General features: G+C 34.2%; 2 protein-coding genes across 7 annotated transcripts in view; one reads left to right on the top strand and one right to left on the bottom strand.

The window, feature by feature from the left end:
- raw (NDT-like domain-containg protein raw) overlaps positions 1 to 14,517 on the bottom strand; it is a 410,674-nt gene that overhangs the window by 116,960 nt on the left and 279,197 nt on the right. The window lies entirely within an intron of this gene.
- LOC140443214 (uncharacterized) lies at positions 1,563 to 13,065 on the top strand. Its single transcript, XM_072534335.1, has 3 exons — positions 1,563 to 1,719; positions 6,330 to 6,665; positions 12,707 to 13,065. Exons 1-3 carry the CDS (start codon positions 1,675 to 1,677, stop codon positions 12,971 to 12,973), a joined length of 648 nt encoding a protein of 215 aa, XP_072390436.1. The 5' UTR covers positions 1,563 to 1,674; the 3' UTR covers positions 12,974 to 13,065.

Here is a 14,517-nt window from a genome sequence, read left to right as displayed (position 1 = left end):
AGGAACAAATAAAATTATCATTGCCAGAATTATTGCCAACATTCGATAACGAATAGACTCTAGAAGAGTGTTTCGCAAGGTGGGGCCCACGCCCCACAGGGAGGCTATTTGATTATTAAGGGGGCAATTCGAAAATGGACTCGATACGAGTTTAACCCTTTCGCTCCGAGCCATCTAAATGCAATGTCAGATTTCGGTACCAAATTTAACGAAAAAAGCAAATTCTTAAAGCATTATTGCGGTAAATAATTATTAGGTATAATTTTGCTAGACGAGGCCAAAATATCAACAGGGTGTTTGGCGTTGTCAAGACAAGAGTAGAACATTAAACTTAAAAATTGACGTGTTTTAGATTTTTTTAAAAAGAATTTAATTTAGGAAATATCGAATTTATTTCATACTTTACGGACACACTGTATATTGTATAGAAAAATGGAAAAAAATATATATTATTTCACGGTGGCAGTGTAGTAAATGTGTTTATACAAATTTAAATAAATTATGTATTTTTTAGTATACTTTTACTCTATGTCAGAGTAAGTTATCAGAGTAAGTAGGCCAAAAATGTGAAGTAACTGATACCGCTTTACTTGTTATAAGCAATCAGCTGAATATTCTATCGGCTGATTTAAAAGAAAGATTTTCTGGTTTAATACAAATTGATTTTCCAACATGGATGAAGCAGCTTATGTTAGTGGATTTGTCTGATATCAAATATATGTAGTATCAAGAAGATATCACAGAATTGCAGAATGATGAGTTAATTAAAATTTTATTTAATATACAAGCAGTGATGGCACGCCCTTTTGAGGAAACAGAAATCAAATCTCCAAATTCAACCAAATGTGCAAGAAAACTATAAATACATGTTTATACAGTGTGGCGCACCGAATACGAAACAGAGGCATTTATTGGCAGATGATTCCTTTTTTGAAAAAACGCTCGGACCCGTCGATTTTGTTTTCGAGGGGGACACAAAATTGGCATAAAATCAGTTTAACATTTGCAGCCCCTTAAGCGGGGGTGGCATCATCCCTAAAATCTTAAATGAAAAGGGGGGTGGAATGATCCATTATTTGAAAGGTCTTTCAACTCCCTTTATAATCCCTGTATAATGTAGTTATTTAAGTCCAAGAACCGTATTTCTATTTCTTTCTTCGTTATTTTCAATATATTTTTGGTATAGTACTTTGTCAGTTTCACTCCTTTGTTGTTTGTGCTTCTAGTACCAAAAATTATCGAAGACAGAGTACAACCAGTCAATTAAACCTTAGGCATTATGGATACAAAATTGATCTCACCGAAAATAATCAAGAAGTTTAACTGTTACATTCATGGACGTATGATTTTTAAACCTAATAAATATTTTATTAAGCATAAAAATCAACAATTTTCTCATAAATTTTAGAGTAATAAAATTAAGAACCGTACCAATCAACACACAAATAATCACACGTAGCGTTTTTTAGTGGGAATTTCATTTCATACTAAAAAAATAATACTAAAATTCTTTGTATTTTACTGGGACGATGATTCAACGTGTACCTATGGGACAAAGAAATTAGAACTTTCCAAAATGAGTTTTTAACGATTTGATTTATTACTAAACACAGTATTTATAGAAATCAAAGTATTTTTTTTTCGATAGTCAATAGAAACATTTGTGTTGTCATCATGAAAAGTCTGATTTGTTTATTAGGTTTCGTGGCAATCGCTGTGGTAAGTTTTTTTGTAAATCAGTTTATATTTTTATTTTTGTAAATACTATAGAATGGAACTAACTACAATTTATGAAATTTTAACTACTTTATTTTACGTTTGGGTCTCCAAATTGAAAATAATTTTCAAACCGGTTTTAAAAATTAAAATATTCCATACTTAAAATATTACAAAGAAATTTTAATTTTTTACATTTGTTTTGTAATAGTAATTATTCTTCTTTATGTGCCGTCTTCTACCGAAGGTTGGCGACCATCAAACGATAGGTTTCTCTGTTTTGTGCCGCATGTATTATGTTCGCAGCTTCTGGTATTTGAAACCATTCTCTCAAGTTTTTCAGCCAGGATTTCTTCTTTCTGCCCAGACCTCTGCTACCTTCAATCTTGCCTTCCACGATAAGCTGTAGCAGACTGTACTTATCATTACGGAACACATGGCCCAGGTATGACGCTTTCCTCCTTTTAACAGTTGTTAACAATTCCACCTTTTTACCCATTCGTCTTAATACCTCTGTGTTGGTCACTCGGTCTGTCCAAGGTATTTTCAGTATGCGTCGATACAGCCACATTTCTAGAGCCGCTAACTTCTTTATAGTTGCTGCTGTTAACGTCCACCCTTCAACTCCGTAAAGAAGCGTAGAGAGTACGTAGCATTTCGTGGCGCGCCATCGGAGGTTAACGCTTAGGTGGCGGTCGCTTAAGAGCTTTCTCATTTTGATGAATTTGGATCTTGCTATTTCAATTCGGATCTTAATCTCTACGTCTGGGTCCCACTTATCATTTACTATATATCCCAGATATTTAAATCGGTGTACTCTTTCAATACGTTCGGCTTCATAATTCAGGTCGATATGTTGAATGTTCTTTTTACTGATCACCATAAATTTAGTTTTCTTTGTATTGATCTTCAGTCCAAATTGGTTGCCCGTTGTATTTACTCTATTTAGCATCATCTGTAAATCTTCGATGTTATCGGCCAGTATAACAGTATCGTCTGAATATCGAAAATTACTTATTGGTACGCAATTAATCTTGATGCCCTCGTTGTACTCTTCCAGTGCTTCTAGAAATATTTGTTCCGTGTACAGGTTGAAAAGCAGTGGCGAAAGAATACAGCCCTGTCTAACCCCTCTCGAAATGGTTACGTTTTCACTCACCATATGTCCATTCTTCCAATATAGATTTTTTATAATCTGGATGTCATTAGTGTCAAGTCCTGTAAGATGTAATAGTTCTATGAGTTTGTCATGTTTGATAGTATCGAATGCTTTCTCATGGTCGATAAAACAGGCGTAAACATCTTTCTGTTGATCCAGACATTTTTGAATCAAGACTTGTATTGCAAAGAGCGGCTCTCGAGTTCCAAAACCGCATCTAAAACCGAACTGTGTTTTACTTATGCTGTGTTCTAATTTTGCTCGTATATAGTAATTACTAATTATTAATTATTACCTTTTGGTATCTTCTACGTTACCTTTCACTGCATCTTAGATGCACCTCATTGATTAAAGTAGTTGTTCTATGTATAGTCTTACTCTTTTACAAAAATTTATTGGAGGTAGAAGCTTCTCTTTTTATTTCAGAGAATTCCAAATGAGTTTGTTCCTGAAATTTCTTAACTGGTGGCAGCTTAAGAGGAGTTGAGTAAGCTTTTATGATCTCAACACTATGGATCTGTTTTCCGCTTATTTTTTTACACCCCAATTTGTTTTTTGAACTTGCCCTTTATTTACAATCTGTAATAATATTACAATAAGTAAATTGTGTAATTATTTTACAAGTAACATGCAAGCAATTGTCCCATGACAATTTTCTATTTATATTTTAATTTTAACAAAAGTTATTTGTAAATTTGAGATCTACTTGCTTTTGCAATATCGCTTTACTCTTCGATTTGGTAGTGGCATCATAGGGTTCGTTGCAAGCTTGTTAGGATGGTTTTCAGGCGGTAGAGCATATTTTTGGGAACAATTTGTGATCTCTTCTTTAACAGTCTTAACTTAAAGTTCATGTGTAATGAGCGGATTGGGTACATACCATGATGCATTTCTAATGACGCGTGAGACTTTTGATTGAAACCTTTCCAAGATATCTACATTAGACCTGGGCGCTGACCCCACAGCTGGATCCCATAACTCCATACTGGCTATATACCTGTAGAGTTGTTAGGTAGATAAATAGATCTTTATTTAAATAGAAAAAAACCTAATATACATACAATATAAAGAAATTACACTATAAATTTTTGATATACTGTTTAAGTAACATTTTGAAATTATTGAGACTATATTTTTTTACAGATGTAGGTAACTGAATAAATTTTAGGAAGCTTTTAAAAAAGAGCGAATTCATTGTACTTTTATACATAGTTCTAGGTACATATATGTCATCTAAACCTCGGGTATTATAAGAATGAATACTTTTGTTGAAAGAAATGAATTCAGGTGATAAGCTATTTACTATTTTAAAGACCAAAATCATGGTGAAATAAAACAGTCTATTTTCAACAGAGAACCAATTTAGAGTATTTAACATCGTCCCAATTGGGGTACGGCGATTTGTTTTAAGAATTATTCTCATTCCACGGTTCTGTAATTTATGTAGCATGTTAAGTTTGTTAAGGTTAAATAAATATAAGATTGATGAGCAATAGTCAAAATGAGGTTGAATACGGCTGGAGTAATATGATTCAGTGTGTTTTGATTTTTTCGTCTAAAAAAGCTTCTAATTCTTACTGACCATTTAAAGTTCTTTTCGTCCAATGTAAAACCGATAGTACATCTTCTTTACAGTGTTTTCCAACCATCCTTTGACATATATCTTCTCCAAATATGTCTCTGTTTTGTATCGTGTTCATCCGTTTTTTTCCTACTTGGAGTGGGTTCGAAAAACTAAACTTTTTAAAGAAGACAGGAACAAATGAGATACAACTCAAATGAATATAAGAGTAAAACAACAATCCACAATGTTAGTGTTGACATACGTAACAGAAACCTGAGGCCCTACAGCAAAAATAGTCAGACTCTATGGTCAGAAATAGCACTGTGCTCAAAATACTAAGCCTTAGATCTTTGATAGCAGAATTTATTATTATTTACAAAAATCTATATTTACATCAAAATGTAATTGTCATTAATTGGGAAAGTATGTAGTATTTAATCCGTAAAATAGTTTCGAAACACAATTCAGATTTCTGCTTTAATCTGAACCTTCTATAAATGCAAGGTATAACAGACGTTGATAAAGATGTTAATAGAGACATCGGGAATCTAAAATTTGCATTCCACGACATGTCTCCTCAACTAAGCAGAAATCGTTAGCGAATTGGTTTCTTGTACTCATACAGAGTAGATCCGAATAAAATGAAAAAGACAGTAAAGATTCCATTTCACGTACAAATCGTCTATGTATCTGTTTATACGTATTTCGCTTTAATAAAGCTCATCAGAACAGTTATTCATAGGCGTTCTCAACGTGAAAAATAGATCTTTTCTGTCTTTGGGAAGCAACGATAAAATGGCTTCGAAACGGACGCAATAGCGATATCTGATATTAAATCCGTAAAATAGTTTCGAAACACAATCTGATTTAATATCAGATGCCGCTATTGCGTCTGTTTCGAAGCCATTTTATCGTTGCTTCCCAAAGACAGAAAAGATCTATTTTTCACGTTGAGAACGCCTATGAATAACTGTTCTGATGAGCTTTATTAAAGCGAAATACGTATAAACAGATACATAGACGATTTGTACGTGAAATGGAATCTTTACTGTCTTTTTCATTTTATGTAGTATTTATTTTCATATTTTTACATTTTTTTTACTTTCTTTTACTGTACTAAGTTGCGATCTAATTTAATGGCATATTCTAACGACTTTGCTTTAAAATATATTGTTTCCTGTTATTCAATAAAATCGGATTGTTAAACTGGCTAGCTCATTTATTCTGTTTTAAGTTCAGGGAATTTGACTTTCTCTTTAGATATTTTTGTGTCTCCAATATACACAAAACGTGTAAAGTATCATATTACTGTTACCATTGAATCGGATTGTCGCTATTCAGAAGCGCCCTACAATAGGGTTGATTTATGGGATGCACTTGTCCCATGAACCACCTAACGGTCGGAGGGTTCTTTCTGACCATCTCAAAGACACTTGCTACCGAGACAGCGTACTTAAAACATCGAGTGTATCGTTTAAGTTACAGCTTTTGAGTCTCGGCGCCGGGCGTCCCTTATCGTAGTAGTCGTTCAAATGATAGGTCTATATTCTTTGTACAGATAACAGTATGAGTTTAAACCAGCTAATTGTCGTAATTTATTCACAGTTATAGTTGCTATTTTTCGCGCTAATTTATTTCCAGTCAAAATATTGCATTTTTTTCTTCGATTATTATTCTAATTTCATTTAACCAGCTACCTCTAAGTTTTACACAAAACAATCATCATAATTAATTGTGGTGAAAATATAGTCTGTTATAATACTTTTTCTACGTTGTTTATTATATAACAAGTTTAACCATATTATAATGTTTGTTCCTTATTGATTTTATTACTGTTTAAGATTTTAAGTTTGTGTTAACGAAATGAAAATTGGTTTTCCTTTTTCTTAGGCCAACTTGCAAGACGATGTCGAACAAATGAATCAAATATTGCAAACTTGCCAAAGGAAGTGGCAAATCCCCCAGGATATTCTGACATACGGAGTTTCAAAGGCAAAACCTGAGGACAAGAATAGGATCGGATCATTCGCCCTCTGTGTTTATACGACTCTAGGATTTATGAACCGACAAGGAGATTTATTAGATACAAAAATTAGACAGTATTACAGGGAATCAGAACAGGCTGGGGAAGTAAATGTTGATGACATACTGGTGAAGTGTAGACCACCTAGAGGAACACCCGAACAAAAAGCATTTTTCCATGAGGAATGTATGGAAAACCTTCAGGTAAAACCAACGATTTTGTTACTGTTAAATGGTTGAGTTTAATTTATTTCCAATTTTTATCTAACCATTAATTTATAATTAAATGTCAGTGAATATTAGGATGTTACAGATTATTGTAATTACTTTATAATACAGGAAACCATTATCAAATGTATTTTAAGTATCGCATCATATGATTCACAGGTTGTGCGTCAAATCTGACGCAAGAAATGCAGTTAATACTTTCATCATGACACAAGCTATATTGTGAAAGCTGTAGCTATTTTTAATACGAAATCTTTTGATGGAGCGATTAGTTTAATTTGAGACTTTTTTGACAATTTTTACTGTCGTCGTCCTCCTTTATTGATAGGTTCGTGCGTGTTTTATTTCGGTTTTAAGCCTCAACCGATGTTGTCGGACGTCCTATTGCCCTTCTTCCAAATGGCGATCTGTCTGTTGCTATTCCTTAGTCTTCCGTTTTTTGCTATTATTTCTATATGTTGACTTCATTCTATTTTCTTTATTTGTCCACAGGTTTATTTCCTCTATTCTACATTTCGCTCCAATCCTTCTTCACTGCTTGCTCTATCTCGTAGAGTTGGATTTGGTATCTTCTGTGTTTTGGCCGTATCCACCATTTTTTCCGCTGTATACGTCATTATTGGTCTTCTTTTCAATTGTGAGGTATTTGTTTTAACATATTGTGTTATTTAGACATCCTGCTACTCTGTTCACCATATTCACTTGTTTTTATACTTTTTTTTTTCCTTTTCCATAGCTGGAAAATTTGATTCCCAAGCATTCTGTTTCCATCTCTTGTTATTTTATTTTGTTGTTTACAACTAGATTACATTTTCTTGATTACGCTGATATTACTATCGATTTTTCTTCTCTGTTAAAATCGCCATATTATATATAAGCGTTGTATCTTTCTTCTTCTTTAGGTGCCGTCTTCTAGGCGAAGGTTGGCAATGACCTCTGCAAAGTCTTCCCTATTTTGGGCTTTCCTTATTAAACTTTGAAAGTCTAATCCTGTCCAATCTTTGATGTTACGCAGCCAGGTCATTTGTCGTCTACCCGGGCCGCGTCTGCCTTCCATTTTCCCTTCTATAATAAGCTGAAGGAAGTTATACCTGTCGTGTCTAAATATGTGTCCAAGATAAGACGTTTTACGCTTCTTGACAATTTCTGTGAGTTCACGTTCTCTATTCATACGCCTTAAAACTTCTTCATTTCTAACGCGGTCGCGTTACCGCAAGCCTCCACGCCGTGTAATACCATCTTTAAGAAGGCGTTTGTTGCCTGTTCTATTTTACATTTAACCTCTTGTTCTTGGACTAAGGTTTCATGTATCCAACAGCCTAGATACTTAAACTTTTTCACTTGTTCAACTAGATTGTTGTTGACTAGTATGTTTATAACTGGTGTGTGTTTTTTTGAAATTACCATTATTTTGGTTTTTTTTTTACATTCCTTTTAAGGTCGTATAGTTCTCCTTCTCGCACTACTTTGGTCAACAGAAATTGTTCACGATTTTTCCATTGACTTTTATTCCTTCTTGTGCTTCATCTAGGGCATGTGCAAAGATGTCCTCTGAGTACAAGTTGAATAATAATGGTGATAGTATACAACCTTGTCTAACTCCTCTTTGGATGTTTATGGTTTCAGTATCACCCATTTCAGTTCTGACAGAGGCGTTTTGGTTCCAGTAGAGTTCACGTATTGTATTGATGTCGTTTGGATCCAGGTTCTTTTTTTGCAAGCATTCTATTAGCTGATCGTGTTTGACTTTGTCAAAAGCCTTTTCATAATCTATAAAGCACAAATAGACATATTTTTGTTAATCCCGACACTTTTGCATGGGAACAATGAAACTGAACAAAGCTTCTCGAGTTCCCATACCGTTTCGAAAGCCAAATTGTTCCGGACCCATTATATTCTTCGCATTTTTTGTAAATTCTGTTATGGATAATTTTTAGAAACAGCTTCAGAATATGGGGTATGAGACTTATTAATCGAAAGTCGTTACATTTTTTTGCGTAGTTTGCGTAATTGCGTAATGTTTAATTAATCTTTGTAGGTCATCTTTATTCTCCGCTATTTTATGGCACCGTCGGCGTAACATTAGATTTTATGATTTCATCCATCATAATTTGGGCTTTACAACTCTGCGTGGGTTCTAGCCTCCTTAAGAATTTCTTTCCAGTCGTCCCTATCCATCGCCTTTCTCGTATTCCCATATTTCTCATGCCTTTATCGATGTTGTCAAGAAACCTTGTTCTGGGTCTTCCTCTTCTTCTCTGACCAACAGGTCTATCAAGGAGCGTTTTTATAGCTGGGTCATTTTGTTCCATTGGCATTGCATGGCCTATCCACCTCAGACGTCCTATCTTAATATGTTTTACGATATCTGGTTCCTGGTATATTCTATAAAGTTCGAATTTGTATCGTCTTCTCCACACTCCATTGTCATTCACTGCTTCATAGATTCGCCTTAGTACTTTTCTTTCGAAACATTTCAACATGTTTTCATTACTTTTTGTTAAAGTCCAGGTCTCTGAACCATATAATAGGACTGGGTGGTAGTTTATTTCATCCATTATCAGATTAAATATTAATGGATTTAGCGAATCTCCTTGTCTAATGCATGTTTCATAATTTATAGGATGCGAGAGTTTTCGTTGGATTCTAACATCGCTATAAGAGTACAGTTAAGAGTTTTAGGACTGTATCGTAAGTGTGGTTCAAAAAAATTAGGAGAGGTAATTAAATGTTATACAGACAATAGCTGAATCAAGTTTATACAAAAGCTTACCAATGTTACTATTTACACGCTCGCGCACTGGTCATATAAGCACACACGCGGTGGTTTCTCGTACGAGTTTTAATTGTCTTTAGCGGATTAGCGGTGTTTGACTAAAACGGAATCGCTGTATTTTTTCACTGTATCTTCTTCTTCCTATGCCGTCCCCATTAACGGAGGTTGGCGACCACATTTCTAAAAGTTTCTCTGTCTTTTGCAACGTGGAATAATTCGTCTACAGTCATGTTTGCCCATTCTCGAATATTTCCCAGCCATGACTTCCTCTTTCTACCTATTCCCTTTTTGCCATCGACTCTACTCTGCATGATGACCTGCAGAAGACTATATTTATCATTCCTCAGTATGTGTCCAAGGTATGCAGTCTTGCGTACTTTTATTGTTCTCAACAATTTTTTGTCTCGACCCATCCTTCTCAGCACTTCCTCGTTGGTGACCCTAGCAGTCCATGGAATTCTCAACATTCTCCGGTATATTCAAAGGCTTCAAGCTTCTTAAATATTTGCGATTTTAACGTTCATGTTTCTACCCCGTACAATAGTTGGGACCAGACGTAACATTCAACAAACCTCAGTCTCAGCGTAGTATTCAGATTTTTGTCACAGAACAATTGCTTGAATTTTAAGAACGCTGCCCTTGCCATTTCTATTCGTACCCTGATCTCTTAGTCTGGATCTAATTCTGTGTTGATGTAACCTCCCAGATATTTATATTTTGTCACTCTCTCTATTTGCTGTTCACCAAGGGTTAGTTGTTCATTATTTATTGGAGTCCTTGATACCATCATAAATTTGGTCTTATCTGTGTTGATGTCAAGTCCCATTTGAATGTATTTACTATTTATTGCATCTAGTAAAGTTTGTAGTTCTTCTATACTCTCAGCCATAATTACCTTTTCTTATTCCCACCAATTCTTATTCCCTCTTTTCTTCCCCATAAAGCTTTTCTGAATATGACCTGTAAGTACACGTTGAAAAGAGTCGGAGACAAGACGCATCCTTGCCTGACCCCTCTCGCAATCGGTATATTATTTGTTTCTATATCGTTCACCTTTACTACTGCTTTCTGGTTCCAGTATATAGCCTTAATAAACTCTATATCTTTTTTGTCTAAATTGATGTTTTTTAATTCATCTATTAACTTTATATGCTGCACTCGGTCAAAGGCCTTCCTAAAGTCTATGAAGCATACATATGCACTCTTGTTATATTCCCGACATTTCTGCAAGAGTACCGTCAACGCAAATAATGCCTCTCTTGTACCCGTGCCTCCTCTGAAGCCAAACTGCGTTTGATCAATCTGCTCCTCACATTTCTTATAAATTCGGTTTTGAACAATTTTCAAGAAAATCTTTAAAGGGTGGCACATTAGGCTTATCCATCTATAGTCATTACATGATTTGTGATTGTTGTTTTTTGGTAGAGGTAAAAATATCGATTTAAGCCATTCCTCCGGGATGTTGCCCTGTACATATATGTGGAATTCGGGTGAGTCTCTTTATATTACCGTCATCTAAGGCTTTTAACAGTTCAACTGGAATTTGATCAGAACCCGGTGCTTTTCCTTGTTTTGAATTCTGTAGGGCATTCTTTACTTCTGAGGGTAAAATGTGTTGGTATTGTTCTTTTTACTGTATACACGGTACTATTTCTTTGTGGGTAGTCGTTCACTAAGAGAGAAAAAGAGAGCGAAAAAAACGTCTGTTATCTACGGCAACCAAATTAAGGAGAGGTCGAAAACAACGTCAGTTGTGTACGGGAACTAATAGGTAATAGAGGCGAAAAAACACGTTTATTCGCTACGGGCACCAAAATCAGAGAGCGCGAAAAACACGTCTGTTGTCTACGGGAGTCAAACTCAAAGAAACGATAAACACGTTCGTTCTCTACGGAAACAAAAATCAGAGAGATGCAAAAAACGCGTATGTTGTCTGCTGGAGCCAAAATGAGAGAGCGATTATTTTTCATTCTCTCGAGAGTGGGGTTAGAGTCATGAGTAGTTATTCCTAATAGAGTTTAACAGAGTAAAAAACTGCAAGAGATAGGTATAGGGAATACTAATACAGATCGATAGTGAAAAAAGTATTTTTGTAAAATAATAAATCACATACAGAGTGTCCCATTTGAAAAATGGCGAATTAGGAATTAGGCGAAATTTAGGATGCCGGTTTTATGCCAATTTTGACAGCACCCTGTATAATGAACAAGGTAAGTTTACACTGAAAACGATAAAGCTGTATGTGGTTAATAGGTGTAATTTTCATATAAAAACCGTTATAACTCAAAAACGGTTCACAATAGCTATACGGAAGTATTAACAAAAAATGTTCATAATAACGTGAATATTTCTAAAAGTAAAAAATATACAGGATGTCCCATTAAAAAAACAAAGTTATTATCATAACTTCCGGTATAACCGGAAATAGCAAATTCATGATTCAGTTACCTTTGGTTCTTGGGCCGTTTATCTGCCACACCCTGTATAGCTTTTGATAAGGTTACCTTCTTTATCGGTAGGGTTGTATAATTTTATATTTTTATGGGGCTAAGAAGCCCCAATTGATTGTAATTAAAATTATATTTTTGATTAGCAAAAATTTGACGTTTCGATTTCCACTCAAAAACTCCACTCGTTTTTAAAAAGATTATTTCAGAATTTTGTTGAGAGTGTATAAACGCCAAGATTGCTATGTATCTTTTATTTTGTATACCATCAGCTTTTTAATCTTTTTGTGTAAATTGAATACATGGTGATTCTTTTGTAGATCTTCAATTTCAAGGCATTTCTCTTCAAACCATGAAGAGAAACCCTTTTTGCTGTTCGCATTGTTCTTATTTCTTTCTGTGTGTGCTAGTATTTTTCTTATTTCTTTCTGTGTGTTGCTATATTTTTTAGGAGCTCGGTTTTTAAACTTTCTTCTTTTTTCCATAAGGTTTAATATATCATTAATCCACTATTTTTTTTATATTTGATTTTGGATGTCGAAAGTAATTTTGTTTATGACAGTTTTAAAATGATGGCAGTGATCTGTAGTATTGTGAAACTTAACAAATCAATTTATTGTTATCTATCTTTAATTTATGTTATGTAGTTTATTTAATGGAAATTAAGCACACTTTTAATTGAAAATATGTTGACATTTCGATTTCCACTTCGGAAATCATTATCAAAGTGCAAATTAAACAAATCAGTTAGGATAGATTAAACAATAAAATTAAAAATGTTAAATTTGTTTCAGTCAGGTAGTCAGGATCAATTAGTGGAACAGTATTACACCATGTGTCAACAACAATTAGGACTCTCTGACGACTTTCTCAAAAACGGCCAAGATAAAACAAAATTGGGCAGCTTCTTCTTATGTATATACAGTAGTTTAGGAGTATTAACTTCAAGGGGAGATCTAATTGAAAATGAAACAACACCAAAATGTAGAGTGTCGCCAAATCTATCCCCTGCACTGAAAGCGTGGTATTATCAAGACTGCTTCAAAAATGCAATGCAATAAATCAAAATTGAAATGCTTCTTTCATAATAAAGTAAATAAGACTGTTAAAACTAATAATTATTTAAGAACAATAAATGTTTAATAAAATTAAAGTTTTATTATTTACCATACTACTAATCCTGTAAGAATAACACTGTCAGGCTGAAGCCTAAAAATTGGAGTCTACAATACTTAAGGGACAGATCCTACCACAATCTTACGTACTCGATCATAAACAAGCTACTAAATTTAGAGTGACACACAAAAAAAATAGACACACGATTTAAACTTGGAATAACTTTGAAAGATAAAATCAAAAATAAAGCAATTAAGAGACCAAACATGTTTCGAGGATAAAGGACAATTGACTTTAATAGAGTTGAGTCCAAGCGGGAACAAAAAAGTTTGCGACCACCGTTAACTCGATTGAAGAACGACTTAAACAAACTAAACCAAAACTGGACAAGGCACCTGACATATGGGCTTTGTTCAGCTAGTAGGTCCAACGTGAGACAACATGAGTACCTAAATATCATGAAAATGTTATAAAGCAAAATAATTTCTATTCAACGGAACCGCAGAAATAAAAACCCGACAGAACGAGTCCAAAAAACATCACCAACAGGCTAAGGAATCAAAATGTAAATGAAGAAGACACGACTCTAAGATGGCCGAGCAAAATTACAAATTGAAGGCCAAGAGCAGACAAACGTGATAGAGGGAGAGGGGAGAGAGATAGAGGGAGCCCACCTACACATTGGGCTGACATCAGGTATTTCACCAAAAATTGGAAACAAAGAGCAAAAAATCGTAAAGAATGGATGAGTTTATGGGAGCCTATGTCCAGCAGTGGACGTAATAAAGAAAGGCTGGATGATGATGATACTGAGACCAAGCAGACATTAAAAAATTCTATCTCCGTAGAGATCGCACCCTCTTATTATAGTTATACCATAATTTCAAATTTTTTCATTTCAATTGTTTTAAAAATCTGTTCATTAGAACACGATATTTAATTACCTAATACTTTGTTTTAGCAAGAATATATGGATTCATATAATCCTATCTAGTTCAACAAGCTCTGAAATTCTCTCAGAAACCTGCCATCTTCGCAGCAAAATATTAAAAGATGTCAAATTACGAAATCGTCATACATATCAAAAGAATGCATAAAATAGATGTGTCGCAGAAGAAAATGAATGGCATACTTGTCCATTATGTGAGCAAGAAACTAATTTTGAAAGTCATGAGAAGTTATGAAAACTTCTCAAGGAGCACCACCAGGTACCTTTCTACCAAATGTTGGTGTAAGGTACCTAGATATTTAATTAAAAAAAGCATCACTAGGATATTAAAAAATAAAATAATATCCACATATGGGTTCTAAAGTTGGCCTACATTTTTTTCTCCATATCATATAAGGAAAAACAATTACATTTCTAATAAAACTGTAATATCCAGCTTCATCCTAAAATGCGAATATTGTGCGCTTACTACCAATATCCAATAATTGTCATTTTAATAAAAATATTTTAATAAACATGAAAAACGCCAAATTTTAAATT

The sequence above is a fragment of the Diabrotica undecimpunctata genome, chromosome 6 (assembly GCF_040954645.1).
Source record: "Diabrotica undecimpunctata isolate CICGRU chromosome 6, icDiaUnde3, whole genome shotgun sequence".
Lineage (NCBI taxonomy): Eukaryota > Metazoa > Arthropoda > Insecta > Coleoptera > Chrysomelidae > Diabrotica > Diabrotica undecimpunctata.
Note: the sequence above shows the minus strand (reverse complement) of the source record. Positions and strands in the feature narration are given on the sequence as shown.

Coding starts and splice junctions, on each gene's coding strand:
- LOC140443214 (XM_072534335.1), top strand. CDS start 1,675: ATGAAAAGTCTGATTTGTTTATTAGGTTTCGTGGCAATCGCTGTG. Junction 1,720..6,329: donor GTTTCGTGGCAATCGCTGTG/GTAAGTTTTTTT, acceptor CCTTTTTCTTAG/GCCAACTTGCAAGACGATGT. Junction 6,666..12,706: donor AATGTATGGAAAACCTTCAG/GTAAAACCAACG, acceptor AATTTGTTTCAG/TCAGGTAGTCAGGATCAATT.